This window comes from Lissotriton helveticus, chromosome 12, assembly GCF_964261635.1.
Source record: "Lissotriton helveticus chromosome 12, aLisHel1.1, whole genome shotgun sequence".
NCBI lineage: Eukaryota > Metazoa > Chordata > Amphibia > Caudata > Salamandridae > Lissotriton > Lissotriton helveticus.
Genome location: NC_136073.1, coordinates 765,755,102 through 765,775,878, shown reverse-complemented (window position 1 = coordinate 765,775,878; position 20,777 = coordinate 765,755,102). Strand labels below are relative to the sequence as shown.

General features: G+C 45.1%; 1 protein-coding gene across 1 annotated transcript in view; it reads left to right on the top strand.

Moving 5' to 3' along the window:
• Nucleotides 1–20,777, top strand: part of LOC144798585 (uncharacterized) — a 126,299-nt gene that overhangs the window by 38,486 nt on the left and 67,036 nt on the right. Inside the window, exon 5 of the mRNA XM_078669539.1 lies at nt 10,883–11,005. Within this exon, the coding sequence (XP_078525665.1) occupies nt 10,883–11,005 (123 nt within the window). The remainder of the gene's footprint in view (nt 1–10,882; nt 11,006–20,777) is intronic.

The following is a 20,777-nucleotide window of genomic DNA, read 5'->3' as shown; positions in this document are numbered from 1 at the left end:
AACCTCTATCCTGGTTCTGCTGGATTTGAGTGCGGCCTTTGACACGGTCTCCCACAAGATACTTCTGGAGCGACTGTGGGAGATCGGAGTCAGGGAAACGGCCCTGGATTGGTTTGCGTCATTTCTATCTGCCGCTCCTTCCAGGTGCATGCCCCGCCGTACTCATCCAGCAGGTTCCCTATTGAATGCGAGGCGCCCCAGGGGTCTGCGCTCAGCCCTACATTGTTCAATGGGTACGTCCGCCCACTGGCCGTGATGGCTCGGGAACGTAAGATCCAGTTAACATCATATGCGGACGACACACAACTTATTTTCAACTTTGCTAATAACAATGTAGGGGACCAAACTAAATTCCAAGAAGACATTCTGGCGATTTCAAGGTGGCTATCTAACACAACTATCTGCAGTTAAATGCCTCTAAAACAGAGGTACTCCTGATTGGCAATGGCACGCAGACTTGGGATGAGCACTGGTGGCCTCCTGCGCTGGGACCAGCACCTATACCCAAGGAGTCAGTAAAAAATCTGGGGGTGTTACTTGATAATTCACTCAACTTAGAGTCTCATGCCAAAAAAGTGGCAGGCACCTGCTACGGTCGTCTCCGCTCTCTTAAACCCATATTGGTTTTTTTTTAGCCTAGTATTCGCCAGATCATAGTCCAGGCATCAGTTCTATATCACCTGGACTATTGTAATGCCCTCATGCTAGGCTCCAACATGACTACAATAAACAGGCTGCAAAGAGCACAGAACGCTGCTGCCCGCGTTCTATTTGCCCTTCCCAAAACCTGCCACACGTCCCCCATCCTCAAACGATTACATTGGCTCCCAATACAACAGCGCATTCAATTTAAAACCCTCTGCCTTACCCACAAAATCCTGTATAAAGCTGGCCCCCAAATTCTGCAGGGACTGTGCTCTTTTTATACTCCCACGCGTGCACTTCGCTCAGCGGACCTTTCTATAGCTTGTACAGTCAGGATTCGGAGGAGTAGAGCCGGTGGCCGCTCCTTCAGGTATTTGGCCCCTAAGCACTGGAATTCTATTCCTTCTAAAGCTCGGGCCACTTCAAACCACCTGCAATTCCGAAAACTTATAAAAACTTGGCTGTTTGCATCCATCTAGCACTTCCTCTGCTGCACTAGCCTCTGGCATGTCCGTAAGCGCTGGGACGCCCCGTCGCTGGGGTAGCCATGCGCTATACAAGATAACATAACATAACATTTAATGTCACAATTGACTATTTTCTATCCAATCGGGAGACAGTAGTAGAGCCAGTAGGCAGATGGTGAGCCAACATCTCCGTTTGTTATTTTAAGGACTGTGTGACTTGTATGCCCAATGGAAAATTTGAGATGTCATCAGTGATGTCACTGAGCATGTCACAAGTGATGTAATATGTGACGTCATCAGCAGTGCATTGCATGGGCACAAGTTAAAGTTAGGTCTACTGACTATTTCTATGGTTTTGTACGAGTGAAATCTCCAACTAACTATAACGTCCCTGAAACCTATGTTTTTTTCAGTGTGGGGTCCAACTAGTACATCCAGTAAGTGCCACAGTGGAGCTTGCCTCTGATTGGCTGCCAACACTTGTAACCAGGAAATGTTGACAGCCATCTTGTCACTTGGTATGAGGAGAAAGAAAAACGATTAAAAAAGAAGAAAAGGTGGCAGGGTAAAAGCACCCTGACCGCGTAGGCCTGATCAGAGGGCCCTACAGGGCCAAAAGAGCATTTTTTGGGGGGGCTGGATTTTCACACCCAGCGTGACTCCGGCAGAAAATATTTTAAAAAATGAAGCGCGGGAGCCTCATGTATGTGGTGCTCCAGAAGGTGGCAGACCAAAGGGTCCATTAAGGGAACCATTGACCCCCATGCGTGCCACAGGATTAGGATATAAGAGCATGACCAAGGAGATGAGCGCGGTAGGGATTCCCAGTTTGATCAGAGCTTCTTTCAAGAAGGGCCACTCCAAGGGGTCAAACGTCTTTTCGGCATCCGTTAGGGTAACTAAAGCAGGTGTTTGGCAGGAGATTCTGTTGACCACTGCAAAGAGATGTGGGTGACATGTTGTTTGAAAGCTTTATAGAAAGCTCTCGTAAGGCCATCAAGGCCAGGGCCATTGGACCTGTCTAAAGAGTCGATCACCTGGGTGACCTCCTTGCAAAAAATCATCTTGCTAAAAAATTGTCATAGGCCATCAGTGGGCCAGATCTATGGCGATTTCCACCAAGTATGATGGGATCTCTGGTGCATTGTCAGGCATGCAGGATGTATAAAGGAGTTCATAATAGCATTGGGACTCTGCCAGAACATCTTCGCCAGCAAAAACAGAGGACTCAGAGACGTGCGCAATTCATCGACATAACTACCTAGGCGATTAGGGTGGATTATCCGCACAAGAGTGCGGTCGGGTTCGCCCCCTCACCATAGCACGGAACCCTAGTGTGTTTCCCTAGATATGCGATTTCCCTATCAGCCAGATCGCGAAATTCAGTCAACAATACTAAACGTCAATGGAGTTGGAGGTTTAAAAGCATTGCGGTCGGGAGAGGATATCTCATAGGATACTCAGATACTTGGATATGCACACCCCACGGATATATGCTTTAAAGGCCTTCCAGAGGGTTGCCTGTTTGGAGACCATGCCCGAGTTCATTGCGAAGTAGTGGACGATGGAATGAAGGAGTTCGCTACAGAACACAGGATCATGTAGAGCCTAGTGATGGATACTCAAGGTGCGCTCTGACCTACATCCATAGGGGACCTGTAGGGTTAAGAGAACAGGGCTATGATCTGATAGAGTTTGCGGTAGAAGTTTTACCTTTGTAGTCCAGAGTGAAACATTAGCAGACAAGAACCAATAATTCAGCCATGTCAAAATATCATGTGGGGCAGAGTAAAAGGTATAACCAGGTGTGGATGGCTGTTAAGCACATCAGCTATCCTGTAGAGCATAAGCCTCTGCAATATAAGGTGGAGTACTTCCCATGATTGGGGATAACCACTCAGCTGGGTACTAGAGTCAATGCTAGAGTATGTACCATGTTGAAATCCCCACCCAGAAGAGCAAAGTTGGCATCTGCATGTCCCATATGGGCATAAAACTCCTGAAGGAATTGTGGATACTCAGTGTTCGGGCGTATATGTTGACTAATAGAACTCGTTTGTCAGTGAGGCTGCCTTGTCTAACCCAGGGTGGTGTAGAGTGCAAAAAACGATGGATTTAGGCCCAGATCCTTGTACTGGGGTGAATGTATGACATTGTTCTACATTCTGTCCATCAACTGTGTTTTTTGCAATTTTCACCCCGAGTGGGCTGGGTATGCTCAGACGTGAGTCCCAGGCTCTCCACACCACTGGAGTCAAGCTATCCAGCCTGATGAAGGCTGATAGCCAGAAACCGGTCCTTGGATGCTTGATTCCAGGCTGGGAAAGACATGGCTTGGTAGTTCGGACTGGACTGTTCCCATGAGGCACAGGGTCAGAGCTGATTTGCATATAGCCAGTGTCTAACCCATGGTGGTGTGGAGTGCAAAAAAACGATGGATTTAGGCCCAGATCCTTGTACTGGGGTGAATGTATGACATTGTTCTACATTCTGTCCATCAACTGTGTTTTTTGCAATTTTCACCCCGAGTGGGCTGGGTATGCTCAGACGTGAGTCCCAGGCTCTCCACACCACTGGAGTCAAGCTATCCAGGCTGATGAAGGCTGATAACCAGAAACCGGTCCTTGGATGCTTGATTCCGGTCTGGGAAAGACATGGCTTGGTAGTTCGGACTGGACTGTTCCCATGAGGCACAGGGTCAGAGCTGATTTGCATATAGCCAGTGTCTAACCCAGGGTGGTGTGGAGTGCAAAAAAACGATGGATTTAGGCCCAGATCCTTGTACTGGGGTGAATGTATGACATTGTTCTACATTCTGTCCATCAACTGTGTTTTTTGCAATTTTCACCCCGAGTGGGCTGGGTATGCTCAGACGTGAGTCCCAGGCTCTCCACACCACTGGAGTCAAGCTATCCAGGCTGATGAAGGCTGATAGCCAGAAACCGGTCCTTGGATGCTTGATTCCGGTCTGGGAAAGACATGGCTTGGTAGTTCGGACTGGACTGTTCCCATGAGGCACAGGGTCAGAGCTGATTTGCATATAGCCAGTGTCTAACCCAGGGTGGTGTGGAGTGCAAAAAAACGATGGATTTAGGCCCAGATCCTTGTACTGGGGTGAATGTATGACATTGTTCTACATTCTGTCCATCAACTGTGTTTTTTGCAATTTTGTAGGATTAAATAGCATCCATTTGGGTCTGAGTGACATTTATGGAGGGAATAGGGGCTACTTTTATGCATGAGGGGACAGAATCCACAGGAATAGGAGCCATGACAGGAGAAATAGCGGGGGGGGCCCAAGTAGTCGCATATGATTGGGCGCCATTGGGTAGGAGACGTGTTTCCTGAAGGAAGGCGATGTCGCGACAGATATGAGAGGACTTGTTTGCCTTTACGTGGATTATTGATGCCACATATCTTTCATGGAAGGGAAGTAATGTCTATCACCTCTCCAGGCCCTTTCTGAGATGGCATTGAGTAAACAGGTGTGAAAAGAACAGCGCCATGTCATAAGCTGGCATATAGTATACCTGTTGTGCAAAGGGTAACAAACAAATACAAAACTGAAGAGAAAGCAGAAAGGGCCCAGACCTATCCCCCCCCCCCACCCCCACTATATAGGAAAACATCCAATAAAGCCCCGAAAAGGAGAAACAAAGAACTAAACAATCCCAATGAGGCTACTGCAGTGTTCTCCACGGGGGAGAGTTGACGTGTTTGCTTGGTGTGGCCCGTTCCTAGAGGAATAGCTGAAACAGAAAGGAAGAATCAACCACATATAAACAGCATTTGTATGGAAAAAGTAATAAGAAGGCAATGATGAGCAAAGCATACTGTCTGAGGCAGTCCACAGGTGTTATGCAGAAGTAGTCCCTATTTGAGGGAGAATCCAAATACTGCAGGCCATATCAGCTCTAAGGGGACTAAGGAGCAGGAGTCGGTGATCCAGTACTTTGTAGCGTGTTCTGTCTAGAAGAGGAGGACTTGAAAGCAAAGTGTTTGCAAAAGTCGTTTGCCTCTGCTGGGTTGTCAAAGGTGCGAGGCTTCCCATTGACCTCAACTCATAGACAGGCAGGGTAGAGCATATCATATTTAAAGCCCAACTTGCGGAGAGAGTTCTTAACATCGCTGAATTTCCACCAGTTTCAAAACCTTCAAGGTGGGGAGTCATACCATGGGTAAGGTCCCAGATTTCTCTTACCTGCTGGTGCTATTTGATGCTAATATGAGTTTTAAACCCCTAGTTGAGGGTAAGACTTGTGATTTGGTCAAGACCACGGGGACTGTAGCTAGCATTGCACAGAGGTTGGGCTCATGGTGACTGGACCCTCTAGTTAAGTATTTTAAGTCCAAGTGCATCTTCAAGGAGCTATATGACAGTGATGTATGGGGTTACATGACGGTCGATAAAATTGAACTCACAGAAAATAAATGTTAAGGTTTATTCTGCTGGCTTTTTTTGTTCGTCAGGAACTTTGTTTTAGATACATTGGTGACCTTGTTGCTCTCAGACCCTTGCTGTGCTGTATCAAGATATAGACTGGGGAGGGATGCCAAATAAATAGACTGATTTTGTCTGATTGTCTGACCCTTGACAACATGCATCAAATCCCTTGGATTGCTTATATGAAGGCAGCTTTTACCAGCATGGGTTGGGTGAACATATACTGCAATTATTAGTCCCCGTACCCCCTGGAACTCAAAAGAGGGAGAGACTTGTTTCTCTAAAGTCCCTTATTACAACATGAACACATAGAGCTTGTGAAACCCATTGTATAGGGGCATTTATTTTTAAAAACTGTTCAGGGTATGGAGCTTTCCTTTCACTCCTATCTAATGAAAGGGATAGATTTCTGTTGGTACGATTCAAGGTTAATGTTAGACCTGTCAGGCCTAGGGTGGTCTTCCCTATTTTTTTTCGCCTTGGCCTCATTTTTCCCACCTACTTTTTGTTGGCCTTAGGTCTCTGGGCACCTTCCCATTGTTTCCCAATGTTAAGGTGCAGGTGCTCTCTTCCCCTAAGATGGCTGCCACTGACCCCTGCTACTGCAGCGTGGTCTTTTTAGGTGCACTCTAGTAGCCAGGAGCTGGCTGGAACCCTTAAACAATGTAGCAATGCCAGCCTTCCAGCCTGCCCATAGCTAGAATGAGGGAAGCTCCTGGAACCTTCTAGAACTGGGGAGGTGACACCAACTGCCACTGCCAACTGTCGCTATATAAGGAAAGGGAGGGAAACTTTCCAGTCAGAGCAGAGTTGAGAGTTGGGGCATCACTGACCTGGGGGACCCACGCAGGAGATTTAGCACTGGGATTGACAGGGCTTAGGTGCTGCCTTCTAAGTAGAGTGAGGAACCCTGAACTAGCCCACTGATCTGGTCCGGCGGGAGGGGAACCCAGGGACCACCTTAAGTGACCTGCTGTCAAGCCTTCAACTCACCCCCCCCCCTCAAGAAACCAAGGAACTACAAACAAAGGGCGTCAGAACCAACACGCGCCAAGAAGAAGCTTTCCCGCGCTAATCAGGAATCTTGGGGGATCAACCAGGTACTGATCTGCCTGCCAAGCGCTCTCCCCTCTCTGTGCCAACCCCCCCCCCCTGACTGAACTGCGAGCCTAAACCTGAAGTGACTTGGGCCACCTCAGAAGCGCTCTCCCCCCCCCCAGCGCTAGAACGCTGACCTGCCTGATAGCTGCAACGGCTATTTTGCCTGCATTATCTATCCAGCGCTCATCAACTGTGCCCCCACTGGGAAGCGCTTGAGGCCAGAGCCCCTGTCTGTCACGAAGCGCTGTGAAGCCAGAGCCCCTTTATGTCACCAAGCGCTGTGAGGCCAGAGCCCCTTTCTGTCACGAAGCGCTAGGGTTGAGACTGCCCCCTCAGCGCTGGAAAGACTGAGCACGCTGCGGAACTCATCGTCGCAGCCTGGCTCTCCCTGGGCCGGTGCTGCCTTCATCACCCCCTCGGCGGCCCCCGGGACCAGGAGAGGGCCGCTGCCACATTCCACAAAGCTGCTCCGGGCCCGAAGCTGTTGCCTCCCCTGTCACATGGTGAGGGGATGCCTGCCGCGTCACCAGCCGCGCCCCCTCCACCACTTCCTGCTGTCGAGCGTGAGGCCTACACGCCCCCGCAGGCTGCTCTAAAACCGGCAGCTGCTTGCGCGCCTCCTACCTGTCTCCTACGATTGGTCCTGGGCCCAGTGAGACTCGGTAGGCCTGGGACCCGGGGCAGATCCCGCAGCAGCGCTCGACGAGAGCGAGAGATCCCCTCCTGCTTGCTGCACCCGCGGGGCCTCGTGAAGCCCGGCTGCACCTCGCGACTGCCCCCCACAGTGCCAGACCACCGGAGAGCTCCCGAAGGAGCCCGAGCCCTCCTACACCAGTTGACCCACCGCAAGGGCCCCGGAGGGCTGCAGATAGAAGGTAACCCCCAGGGGAGGAGGGCGGAAGGCCGGAGAAGGCCCCGACTTCGCCCCTCCCCCGGGGAACATCGTGGTTGGGCCCTGTTGGACTTAGATGACTCTGGGTGGGGGAGAAGTTCCTGAACTGGGCCGAGACATTGGTTAACCCCTGCCTGGGGTCCAGACGAATGCCAGCTGGTGTAGGCCCTGATGCTAGGGTAATGGTTGTATAAGGAAGTGCTTTTGCTGATTACAGGGGTATCTGTGCCTTAATGAATGCCCAGTTCTCTCGCCTAATGAGCTGATGCCCAATCTTCACTGTGATGTCCATTAATACCGAATGAAATGTTTTACTCCTACTTAATGGACGGTTTACTCTTGTCCAAGGCAAAGTTTCCTGGATGCTTTTAGTCACTAAATGAGATGGTTGCTTACATGAAGAAATGGTTATTGATGCTTGATGCAATGTTATTTGAATGTCTTTATAAAGATTTCCTTGCAGGTGCTGATTAGGAGCAAGGTTGTTGCCAAGCCCACGGTTATCTAATATTTAATATTTATTCATTTAAGTATTTATTGCCGAGTGATGAGACACATGTGCTTTTAAGGGAAACTAATAAGGTATTGCTACTGTGAATTTTTGATTGCCCTGATTCTAATCTTATATAAAAGCTTATTAATTTGAATCAAACGTAACTGGTGTGGTCTATGTCCTTGTGTGCACTTATTGTCTCAGTGGATGCGTGTGCTGTGTAGTCACTTAACACCTGAGCTTTCGGGTGCCAACCTGCTCGTGCCAGGCTACCCCCGGGGAACTGATGACCCTAGTTCCTACAGTTAATGTGCTACATCATCTTTTGACCACATCTAGTGGTCAGTCTCTTTCAGGCACTTAGTGCCCTGTGGATGCAACAATATGTCTCCACAGGCTACCCTACATTTTGTTTTGCAAATATTTGAGCCTGCCTAGGAAGCAGTTCCTTTTCCCGTTACTGAAAGTTCTGAACTTCTCACAAGGATACCTGGCACTTATGTGTCTGCAGTGTCTGATGATCAAGCATTATCTTTTTGCTGTTTCATGCTTTCTACATGCTGCTTTGAGATCAAGACAATCTAGACCTGATTAACCTTGATGTGATGCATGAGATAATATAATGTATTGTTACTGTTGACACATTCGTATTTCTTTAAAAAATGTTAAGCCCACTAGTTTTTACTATTTTATAAACATGTCATTTTATGTTCTTGTACGGTTGTGATATAGCCGAATAAATATTTGTATGCTGACAATATGTATATATAGATGTATGCCATGTTACCTACTGGTGGACGCCAGTAGGTAGTTATAGTTTGGACAATTGGACCCTGTTTCCATAGGAAAAGGGTTTTGTAACTTGTTTATATCTTTGGCGTAGTTTGACGAATCTTCACTATAAGTGGGTGTGTGAGTGGCTTTATTGATGAGTAAGTGGTTGTGTGAGTACTTGTATGGGTCTGTGAGTGATTGTGTGGGTGTGTGAGTGGGTGCATGAGAGGTTATATAGGAGTGTGAGAGGGTGTGTGAGTAGTTCTGTGGATAATGTCATTAGTGATGTCCTCAGTGATGTCACTGACCATGTCATGAGTGATGTAATATGTGAGGTAATAAACAGTGCATTGCGGGCCCGTAAGTTATAGTTAGATCAGATTTTGTATAAGTGGAATCTGAGCCTAACTATAACGTTCCTGTACCCTTTGTTTTTATAGTGAATAATAGATCTATCTATAGATCTATCCACTCTCCATATTCACTTGAGCAACAAAAAATGCCCAGAGACACTGCACGGCTTGAAATCTGAAAAGACAACCATTGCAAGAAGGACTGAGAGTATAGGGATCCTTTGTTTGTTTATTTACATATATTTTTAAATCACCTACTAGCAGTTGCCATTAGGTAGGAGGACCCAAAACAACTTTTCCTCATGTAATTTCCCATAGGAATTTTGAACGTAACTATAGCCCGAACTCTGAATGGAATTACACCAAATTTGACAGAAAGCATGCTCTCATAATTTGGTTTAAATCTGTTCAGTAGTTTTTAAGTAAAACAAATATATATGTATATATAGAGACGCAGTGGTTCTGCAGATCCGACAGTTCTCATAGTGAGATCTGATTGGCTGCCAACACTTCTACTAGAAAGTAGTGGTAGACATCTTGGGACTCAGGACTTGGCCTGACTCACAAAAAAAACAGGAAAAAAATGCAATTGGGCGGGGTAGGAATACTCTGACCCCCTAGGACTGGTTGCGGGGGGCCCCAGGTAACCGTGTCTGGGCAAAAATGTTTAGATTTAAAATTTTCTCTGATTTTCCAGAGGATCTGTGGCCAAATCAAAAAAAAATAAACAAGTACAGTCTCCTGTGCTTGTTTTCTTTAATTCCCTGGGCGGGTAAGGTCCCATGTTTTTTTTTTTTACAGAGTTTTATATAGCGCGAACTTGACCCGAATCGGGTATCAAAGCGCTTTACATAGCACCAGTTGTATTACTTGAGGGCACATCAATTTTTGTATATGCATATAGGTCAGGGGAGTACGTGGCCCACTTCCCAAGGATGAGCCAACCCTGATGTCCCCATTTCCCGGGGCCCAGCTTTATAAAATATTGAGAGGGCAGCACATAGGCCCCGTACCGTTTTCAGCCTCGGACTCCATCTTCTGGGGTACAGATAAAGGTAAGAAGGGTGAGGGGGCACGCAGACCCCCTCCCCGGGCTGATTCAAGCCCTAGGGACCCCATTCCCAATGGCCCGGCACTGTTACTAATGGGGAGTAACTATACCTTGTGCCCTAAGGCAACTATAACTCGCAAGGTCACCATGCACCTCACATTTTACTTCACTTGTGACATCTTCTCTGATATTATTGATAATATCAGTGCAACATTTACTGTCAAATTGTTGATGAGATAACAGTTCATGGCGGGGTTGAGTTATAATTACCTTAGGCACAAGTTATAGTTACTTGAGATAACTCTAGCTATAACTGCTGAATTTCTATGGTTTCTATGGTTTTGAGTGTGGAAAATCTGAACCTAACTGTAACCTCCCTATAACCTTTAGTTTTTAATGAATATATATACCCAATCTACCTTTACCTAAAGCTCTCCCATTTAGTAATAACTATTACCTATTTTCCAGCCACTCACTCCCATCCCTCCCACGGGTAGTACAAAATTATAGGTTTATGTGTAGGGCAAAGATCTTGTAGTAAAGATAAAAGAGGTGGAGGTCTTCAGACAAAGGTTTTGAGATAAGCATTTTGCAGTATGTTTGTGAATAAGTTCCTGATTGACTCTGTTAATCACATGTATGAAATTTACTTTTTCTTCCAGTTAACACTTCAGCAGGAACTAACCATTGTACATTGTATGTATACTGCCATCACTCAAAGGGAGGTGACAATGAGCAACATGTTGGTGACTGCTGACACTCTGGATAGCATCTTGACGGACTCGGTAAGCAACAGGTTCTCACCGACAGATGGTGATCGTTCATTCAGTCTTGGAAAACCTCAGAACCTTCAGGGCAAAACAGAATTACTTCTGATCTTTCAGCCAGAACTTTTGTATTCCAGATAGTTCCATCATGGTCTGCAGCCGCTATGGAAACTAGCAGTGATGCGATTGAATGGTTAACAGGGCAGATGGCTCTCTCAAAGTATCTGAAAAATGTTGCACAGGATGATTAACTTGTCGCCACAATGGATGTGAGTAGAGAGCCTGGCAGAAGTAGTGCATGGGAGACGCAGTGGGGCACAAAAAAAACAAGATATTACTGACATGAAAAAGTCTAACCAGTTACCCAAAGGAAATAGAAGGGATTTTGTTGGATTGGGGATATCATGGGAGTTACAAGAAATATAGCAGCTCTTATAACGAGAACACTGTCTTAGTTTTACAGTGGGTGGGAATGTAGAAATCAACAGAACTATATATCAGAATATTACATATAGAATATCATTTGACAGAGGCAAGATGGCGGCCGCCAGCTCAGTCATGTGAGATGGTAGCCCTGTCCTCCTACACCCGTGAAGATGATGTGCTGTGGATAGTGAGAGGACAAGAGGGTGAAAGTGGGTCTGAGCACTTACCGAGGTGTGCGAAGCTCAGTCCTGGCACTATTGGCATGTTCAGGTTATCTCAGCAAAATCCGACTTGGATACATTGTAGCCGCAAGGGGCCAGGCGTAGACGCCGAGCTGAGCAGCAGCAACTGTTGCAGGCAAAACTACTGGAGAGTCGAGAACAGGATATTGCAGAACACCGATAATGCCGCCTAAAGGAGCTAGAGGGAAAGCACAGGCCCTGGCTGATGGTGCTACCGCTGCTGCTACAGTGGCAGCCGTTGGAACTGTCTCCGGAACGGTAGGAAAAACCGCTGAGCCGTAAGAAGGCCTCTAATCTCAATGGTAAAACAAATAAAGGCCAGAGCTGTGCCCGTGGTAAGTCTACGGGCATGGTCAGTCCCGCAAAATGCACTATCCCGCAAATGTTCTCACAAGGTAAAGGTGGGAAGAGTGGGAAAACCGGGATCCAGGGTGTTCCGAATCCCCAAACAGACAAGCTCCTAGGAACATTGGGTGTTGAAGCTGTTGTTGGTTCCCCCGGTCATCATGAAGGAGAGTTCAGGTGCTCAGCAGATTTCTCTGTATGACGCTGTTGCCGTGGACAATTTAATATCTGGCAGCAATATGGATCTGGCTAACAGCGCTGGTAAAAAGGATGGGCGCAATCCTGCAGGAGTGAACAACAGTGGGGTGAACCCCTGGAACTGGGTTGCCAAGATACTGAACCAGTTGTACCACAGAAGCTTTGTAATGATAATAACATTGTGGTTAGAAGCAAAAATGGCTCGGTTGGCTTGGCTGGGGCTCTTAATGGGACAGAGTCACACAGTCTAGATTCACTAACGAAGGAGGCGGAGTTGGTGGATCTTGTGGATAAGTTCTTGTCATTATCAGAACATTCGGATATATCCAGTGAGGAGATGATGAGAAATGGGAAAACGCATATGGCTCAACATTGGGATGAACTGAGTGAGCATAGTACTACACCCCGTGAGGATACAGAAAGGGATTCATCGTAGGGGAGCCCCCAGACAATGCGGAAGAAAAGGGCTTTGACAGAGGAGTCTTGCTACTTTGCCAATTCCTCTTTACCGGTGCAAAAGTCAATGGTTAGAACCCCGGATAAATCTGACCCCTCTGTGCTGCGTAGAACACTAGAGCCATCAGAAGAGGTATCCTTGAGTCTTATATATCGAACAGTGATGACTACAGGGAGGAAACGCGATTAGAAAGCCAAAGGACACAGAATGTCTGTCGTAAATTACAAAATTCAGTACGGCGTATCACCAAGACTTGCTCAGAGTTTACTGCAAGAATTACCGAGGCAGAAGCCTGTATTTCGTATTTGGAGGATAAACTAGCTTCACAAAAGACGATGCTATGGAAACTTATTGATTTGGAGAACAGAGCTCGGCGGAACAATCTGCGAGTCTTTCAAATTCCTGAGGGGGTTGAAGGACAGGACCCTCGTAAATTTATTATTGAATTGTTTACTGAGGCGTTTCCAGAATGAACTCAATGGGACTGGCAGACAGAGGATTCAGAGGGCTCACCGTTTTGCCTTTTCTGTCCGGGCCCGGCCAGGTCATTCGGCAGAAGTGTCTAAACCAAGGGCCATACTGATTTAATTTAACAACTTTTTGGCACGAGAAGCAGTTTCCGATCTTGCCCGTCTCAATAGGAAAAGAGTTGGCAAGGGGGTTGAATTTTTTGTTAGGCCAGATTACAGCCATCAGACGGTAGAGAAACGCTGGCAATTACCTCAGCTTATTCTACCATTTCAAACTAAGGGGGCCCAAGCTTTCTTACTACAACCGGCCAAACTTAAAATCATCCATAAAGGGAATACTAGGTTTTTCACCTCTGAAATTTTGACGAAAGAGTTTCTGCAAACCCTCAAAGAAGGATAAGGAGGGATTAGGCTTATAGAATCATTATCAAATTGCAGCTTCCATTTGTGCTCTTATTCTTAATTATTTGCATAACTCTTGTTTATGAAGTTGTATACCCCCCAGCTGTTGCAACAGGTTATGTCATGGGGGAAGAGAATGAGTATGCATACTGTCTGTGGCCTATTGATTTGTAGGTTAATGGTTTTTTTGTTAGGTTCAATTGTTGGGGGACTTCACGGGTGTGGGAGGGACTTTTGGGTGTAGGGAGCATGTCACCACTAGGACTAACAGTCCTAAAGCCTCGAGGTAGTGGGGCTCTGGAGTGTGCTGTTGGGGTGGTGTTGGGGGTGAGGATGGTGGAGAGGGTAAGGAGGATGGTGGGGGTAAAAGTAAAAGAAAAAGGAAGATTCATAGCAGCAAAGAAAAGTACAGAGGGTTAAAAGGTTTGCTTATAGGCCTGTAGGTATGGCAACCTTGAATTTATGGCAAATTTAGGCCTTCGCATATGCACACTGAATGTGTGCGGGTTAAATAATTATAATAAAAGGCAGAGGGTCTCCAGAGAGCTTCGGGTGATTCAGCCCGATGTGGTGTATCCACATCGGGCTGATTTTGGGCCATTGTGGAATGTAGGACAGGGGGGGGGTATATTTACCCTCTGTACAATATAAGGCTCTAACCTTGATGAAGCCCCAATATTGGAATATTTGAATGGGGAGCTTGCTACATGGCCCATTCTGTTATTCTTGTGTGGGGATCTTAATATAAATTTGAACTCTGAAGCTTTTCAAAATTGGAGGCGAAACTATAAAGGTAGGAAACCCCGGGTCATCAAGGCTCTATTTCAATTACTAAATCTGTGTATACCCAAGGGTGACCTTGGACCATGCACTTGTAGTAGTTGAAATCCTGGCACTTGCTCGGTGTGACCCCGAGAACGTTTACATTTGACAGGAAGCATTTGATGGATGAAACATTTATTGAACACATGAAGGTGTGGCTAAAGGAATTTTTGCAAATTAATAGACACTCCGCGTCCTGAGGGACTGCATGGGATACATCCAACACTGGATTTAGAGGGGAAACACAGAGCCTTGGGTATTTAAAATGTAAATTAGTGAAACAGGCATTGCAGGTTTTTTACGATGAGCTTAAGATTGTCGAAGAGGAATTAGTTAACGGGTTAGCTGCAGGATATAACACCACACCACTTCAGAATAATCTAGCGAGATGTAAGGCCAAAATTAATCTAGAATCGAGCAAGGAGAGCGCCATAAAATATCAAACATATAGAAAAGAGTGTCATGAGTATGGCGAGGCTACGGGCCGATGTTTAGCCTAGAAATTGCAAATATAAGAGGACGAATAAAGAACGGATGGGGTTATTGTGTCTGATCCCTAGGAAATTCTTATAGTGTTTCATGATTTTTATACAGAATTATATACAGAGAACGATACTGGGGGCCTTTCTCCGACAGATATGGGACTTCCAGCCACTTTATGGGGCCAATTGGCTCAAACGGATGTTGAACCTATTAGGATGGGGGAATTAGAGCAGGCCATAAATTCTCTTGCAGTAGGGAAAGCTGCAGGACCAGACAGACCCTCCTTGGAAGTATTTAAGATCTTTTTTCAGGAGATAAAAAATGATATGCTTAAAGTTTATCAAACTTCACAAAAAGGGGAGATTCCACGAACCTGGTCCGAGGCCAATATTTGTGTGTTTGAAGAAAAAGTGGAAACCATCTGAATTACCGGGGTCTTATCATCCAATCTCTCTTCTTAATGCCGACGGTAAAATCTATGCAAAAATCTTGGCCACACGGTTGGCTAAAATTATACCATCAATAGTATTGTTAAAACAACACAGCTTTATACCTGGGAGAGGGACCATAGACCATGTGCGTAGAGTAATTACTCTCCAAGATATCGTACAGGTAGAATCTCGAGAACTTAGCCTGATTTTACTCAATGCCGAAAAGGCGCTCGACCGGGTTTTGTGACATTTCCTCTCATGGGGACTGCAACACATGGGTTTCGGGCAGGGCTATATATGTGCTTTAAACACCCTTTATCATCTCCCCTCAGTGAAAATGTGCTCAATGGGATATCACTCAGAGACCATCGCGATTTCTAGAGGCACACGACAAGGCTGTCCTTGTTCACCACTTTTATCTGCGCTGTATATTAACCCTTTTATTCTTATGCTAGAACAAAGTAGAAAGATTTTGCCTTGTAAAGTACAACAAGAACAGTATTCTGTAATGGTTTATGCCAATGATATAGCGATTGTTACTTGTAATCCCTGTCTCGCTATACCTGAAATAGAATCCCTGGCGCAGACTTTTGGGGCACTTTCTGGGTATAAACTTAATACTGCTAAAACCCAAATTTTATGTACAAGTCAAGCAATGGATGGGGATGCAAGGTGTGTTAAGGAAGCTATCTATCTGGGTATTAAGATCCGTACCTCTGTTAAAGAGATCGTTGAGGTTAATTGGGGCGATATTATTTGGGGAGTAAAATGCTCACTTGAAAGGTAGGAGAATCTCCATCTGTCATTAGTGGCAGAGCTAACGTTCTGAAAATGAATGTCTTACCGCGAGTTATGTATTTTTTTAGGGCTGTGCCCCTGGAGGTATCCTATAAGCAAATTCAATATTTACATATTTACAATCTCTCTGTAGTAAGTTTATGTGGGCCCTTTGGAAACCTCGTAGGGCTGCTCGATATATGACTCCTTCTTGAGAAAGAGGATGATGGTCTATCCCTGACTTTGCTTTGTATTACTATTCCTGTATTTTGGTTAATGCACGTATTTTACGTACTGGAGAAGAGATTAGTAATCTGGCCAAAGCCCCCTCAATTTATCAGATGATTCTACGGTCAAAGGTCAAGCATTGCCTATTCAAAAGAGTGGACAGCAGTTATTTTAAAAGAACGCACTTCAAGGTATTAAATGCTGTGTTTAAATTCTGGAAGACTGTAGGGAAAAGCTTCGAGACTCCAGTACTTTCCATGTATACCCCCACTAATGCCACAGGAGTGCTGCCCCGGATCTTCTGCGACCAGGTGGCCTTAGGCTTGAGAAGGAAGGGGATTACCTGACTTGGCGACTTATATCATGATGATGGGAGATTACACTTATTTGCGGAGTTGGCGGATAAATTCCATCTACCCATAACTCCATTTGTTAAATACTTACAAGTAAGGGACTTTCTGGGAAAACACCCTATTTGCATTATGAAGTTTAAAATTGTAGAATCTATTAGACAGCTGGGAAACATCAAGCTAATTTATAAAACACTGTTAGAGGGCAGAACGGATGATCTAGAAAAATATAATATGAGATGGAGAACATGGTTGGGGAACCCTGAAATCTCATTGGAAAAATCTATTGATTTGACAGGGAGGATCTTTCCTGCAGCCAGCCTTAAAAGTCATCATTATAAAATGTTATTCAATTTGTATCATACCCCTCTTAAAATGATGAAGTGGGGGGGTCAGCATGGTGGGAAGTGTTGCATCTAATATGAGATGGAGAACATGGTTGGGGAACCCTGAAATCTCATTGGAAAAATCTATTGATTTGACAGGGAGGATCTTTCCTGCAGCCAGCCTTAAAAGTCATCATTATAAAATGTTATTCAATTTGTATCATACCCATCTTAAAATGATGAAGTGGGGGGGTCAGCATGGTGGGAAGTGTTGCCGCTGTGGAAAGGATAGTGCAGACATTGTGCACGTGTTTTTTGCATGTGCGGTATTGGACACTCTGATAGAATCTATAGAGAGGTTTTTGTCAGAAATAACCGGGGACTGTGTTAAAATTTCTCAGTCTATGATGTTGCTTGGTATTGGGGGAAGATTTCCGCCAGGGGCAGCTACTAAATGAACACCGTTATCCTATTTTTATGGCCACGGTGGTTGCTCAGTTGGCAATTGCATCACTTTAGCTACAGCAAGAGGCTCCGCCCTTTGAGATGTGGCGGGCCAAGTTTCTCAATGAGCACCACATAGAATACAGTTTATATCCTGTTAAAGGATATAGAAAAATGAGATTAGGGTTAATGATTTGGGGGGTGGTGAGGGAGGGGGAACATCCTTTACGACGCAGATGTTACCCCGCAGTACCGTTACAACGCGTATTTTAGAACGCAAGTCGTAACCACGACTTGCGCTGGAGGGCGCTAAAGGACAAGGAATAGTAGATTTACTATTCCAACACCTTCCCTACTGTACATAGGCTGGTGTTGGAATAGTAAATTAAACTATTCCTAAATCCGCACCCCTACAGCGCAAGTCGTGGTAACTACTTGCGTTGTAAAATACGCGTTGTAACGGTACGCATGGTAATACCACGCGTTGTATCAACGTACATCCGTGAGGTAGTATATGACGGGGTAATTTAGTCTATTATGTATCATATAGTTTGTACCTCATGTTAACTTGATGTCGAGGGCTTTGGTTAGGATTGGGGCTTAAAATGGGCAATGATGGAAGTCTTGATGTATGTGTTCAGTTATGTATTATTTATTTTGCTGCCATGGAATTCTAATAAAATTTTAAAAATAGTCGATCGTTTGACATAAATATCATGTCCTAAATGTGGCAATAATGTTTATGAAAAATGTTTAGTACAGAGTATTATGTTAGTCAATATTCTGACCATGCTATTCAGGTACAACACCTTCAATAGAATTTGACAAAGGATGACAGATGTAATAAAATAAGGGCTGTTAGCAGGAAAATCAGTAGCGCTCAGACAGGCTGATGTACCGTATGAAAATCCAGTATGTATGGCCACATGTTGACCTTGCACTTGGGGCCGTTCATTGAAGGCAGAGCAGAAAAACTCTATGTGCAGTACTGCATTGACGCCAGCTGCAACTGTGTCATAACATTATGTCAGATGGACCTATATGATAGATAAGGTGCTAGTTCAGCTGTGTCTGCAGCAAAAAGTTATATTTGATTTCACAGAATTTGAAATTCAGCGATAGTATTTCTATTTCAATTAAACTGCAAACACTTAACGTAACACTGTATCCATACACATTATTTTTACAATGGCCTTATTAACTAAGTACGTTTAAGTAAGTCTGTTTTATTTGTAAAGTGCATAGTAAATTAAAACCATTGCACAGATAAACAAGCATTTACAATGCAATAGGTCTCGCAGTTGTTAGAGTTTGAGCTATTGGCATTGTAAATGGCAATGTCTTTTATTTATGTGTTGGTTTTTAAAACATAAATAAAAGGCATTGTCATTTACAATGCCAATAGGTTAAACTCTCGCAAATGCGAGACTATTGCTTTGCAAATGCTTTTTTTTATGTAGTTGTCTGTGAAGTTCCACTTGCAAGTCATGGAGCACGCCCAGGTCAAGCAGAATCTGTGGTGTTTCTAGACAACTGAATCAGCCAATTCTTTTATGGCCATTTCTTGCAGGGGCTTCACAAAAAACAACCACGAGGACTGACAGGGGAGACCCCTCAGCAATCCTGCATATTAATGTTTTAGGAGAAAAGATAGTTGCAAAAAAATACTAGGCGTGACCGTCTGGACAAGATTGGACAAAACCAAAGAAAAACGGCAGTCTTTTCCACGTTTGGGGTGTCTTTAAAGCCCTAGCCTAGCAACATTTTAACTGCACTCTGCATCTGCACTCTAAATCTTGAATCTGCACGCTGCACTCACACTCTGCACTCTGAATCTGCACTCTGAATCTGAATCTGCACTCTGAATCTGAATCTGCACTCTGAATCTGAATCTGCACTCTGCACTCTGCACTCTGCACTCTGTACTCTGAATCTGCACTCTGAATCTGCACTCTGAATCTGCACTCTGAATCTGCACTCTGACTCTGAATCTGCACTCTGAATCTGCACTCTGACTCTGAATCTGCACTCTGAATCTGCACTCTGACTCTGAATCTGCACTCTGAATCTGCACTCTGACTCTGAATCGGCACTCTGAATCTGCACTCTGAATCTGCACTCTGAATCTGCACTCTGAATCTGAATCTGCACTCTGAATCTGCACTCTGAATCTGAATCTGCACTCTGAATCTGAATCTGCACTCTGAATCTGAATCTGCACTCTGAATCTGCACTCTGCACTCTGAATCTGCACTCTGCACTCTGAATCTGCACTCTGCACTCTGAATCTGCACTCTGCACTCTGAATCTGCACTCTGAATCTGCACTCTGAAACTGCACTCTGAATCTGAACTCTGAATCTGCACTCTGAATCTGAATCTGCACTCTGAATCTGAATCTGCACTCTGAATCTGAATCTGCACTCTGAATCTGCACTCTGAATCTGAATCTGCACTCTGAATCTGCACTCTGAATCTGCACTCTGCACTCTGAATCTGCACTCTGACTCTGTACTCTGAATCTGCATTCTGAATCTGCACTCTGAATCTGCACTCTGAATCTGAATCTGCACTCTGAATCTGCACTCTGAATCTGAATCTGCACTCTGAATCTGCACTCTGAATCTGCACTCTGAATCTGCACTCTGAATCTGCACTCTGAATCTGAACTCTGAATCTGAACTCTGAATCTGCACTCTGAATCTGCACTCTGAATCTGCACTCTGAATCTGCACTCTGAATCTGCACTCTGAATCTGAATCTGCACTCTGAATCTGCACTCTGAATCTGCACTCTGAATCTGAATCTGCACTCTGAATCTGCACTCTGAATCTGCACTCTGAATCTGAATCTGCACTCTGAATCTGCACTCTGAATCTGAATCTGCACTCTGAATCTGAATCTGCACTCTGAATCTGCACTCTGAATCTGAATCTGCACTCTGAATCTGCACTCTGAATCTGCACTCTGAATCTGCACTCTGAATCTGAATCTGCACTCTGAATCTGCACTCTGAATCTGCACTCTGAATCTGCACTCTGAATCTGAATCTGCACTCTGAATCTGAATCTGCACTCTGAATCTGCTCTCTGAATCTGCACTCTGAATCTGAATCTGCACTCTGAATCTGAATCTGCACTCTGAATCTGAATCTGCACTCTGAATCTGCACTCTGAATCTGAATCTGCACTCTGAATCTGCACTCTGAATCTGAATCTGCACTCTGAATCTGCACTCTGAATCTGCACTCTGAATCTACACTCTGAATCTGCACTCTGAATCTGAATCTGCACTCTGAATCTGCACTCTGAATCTGAATCTGCACTCTGAATCTGCACTCTGAATCTGCACTCTGAATCTGAATCTGCACTCTGAATCTGCACTCTGAAT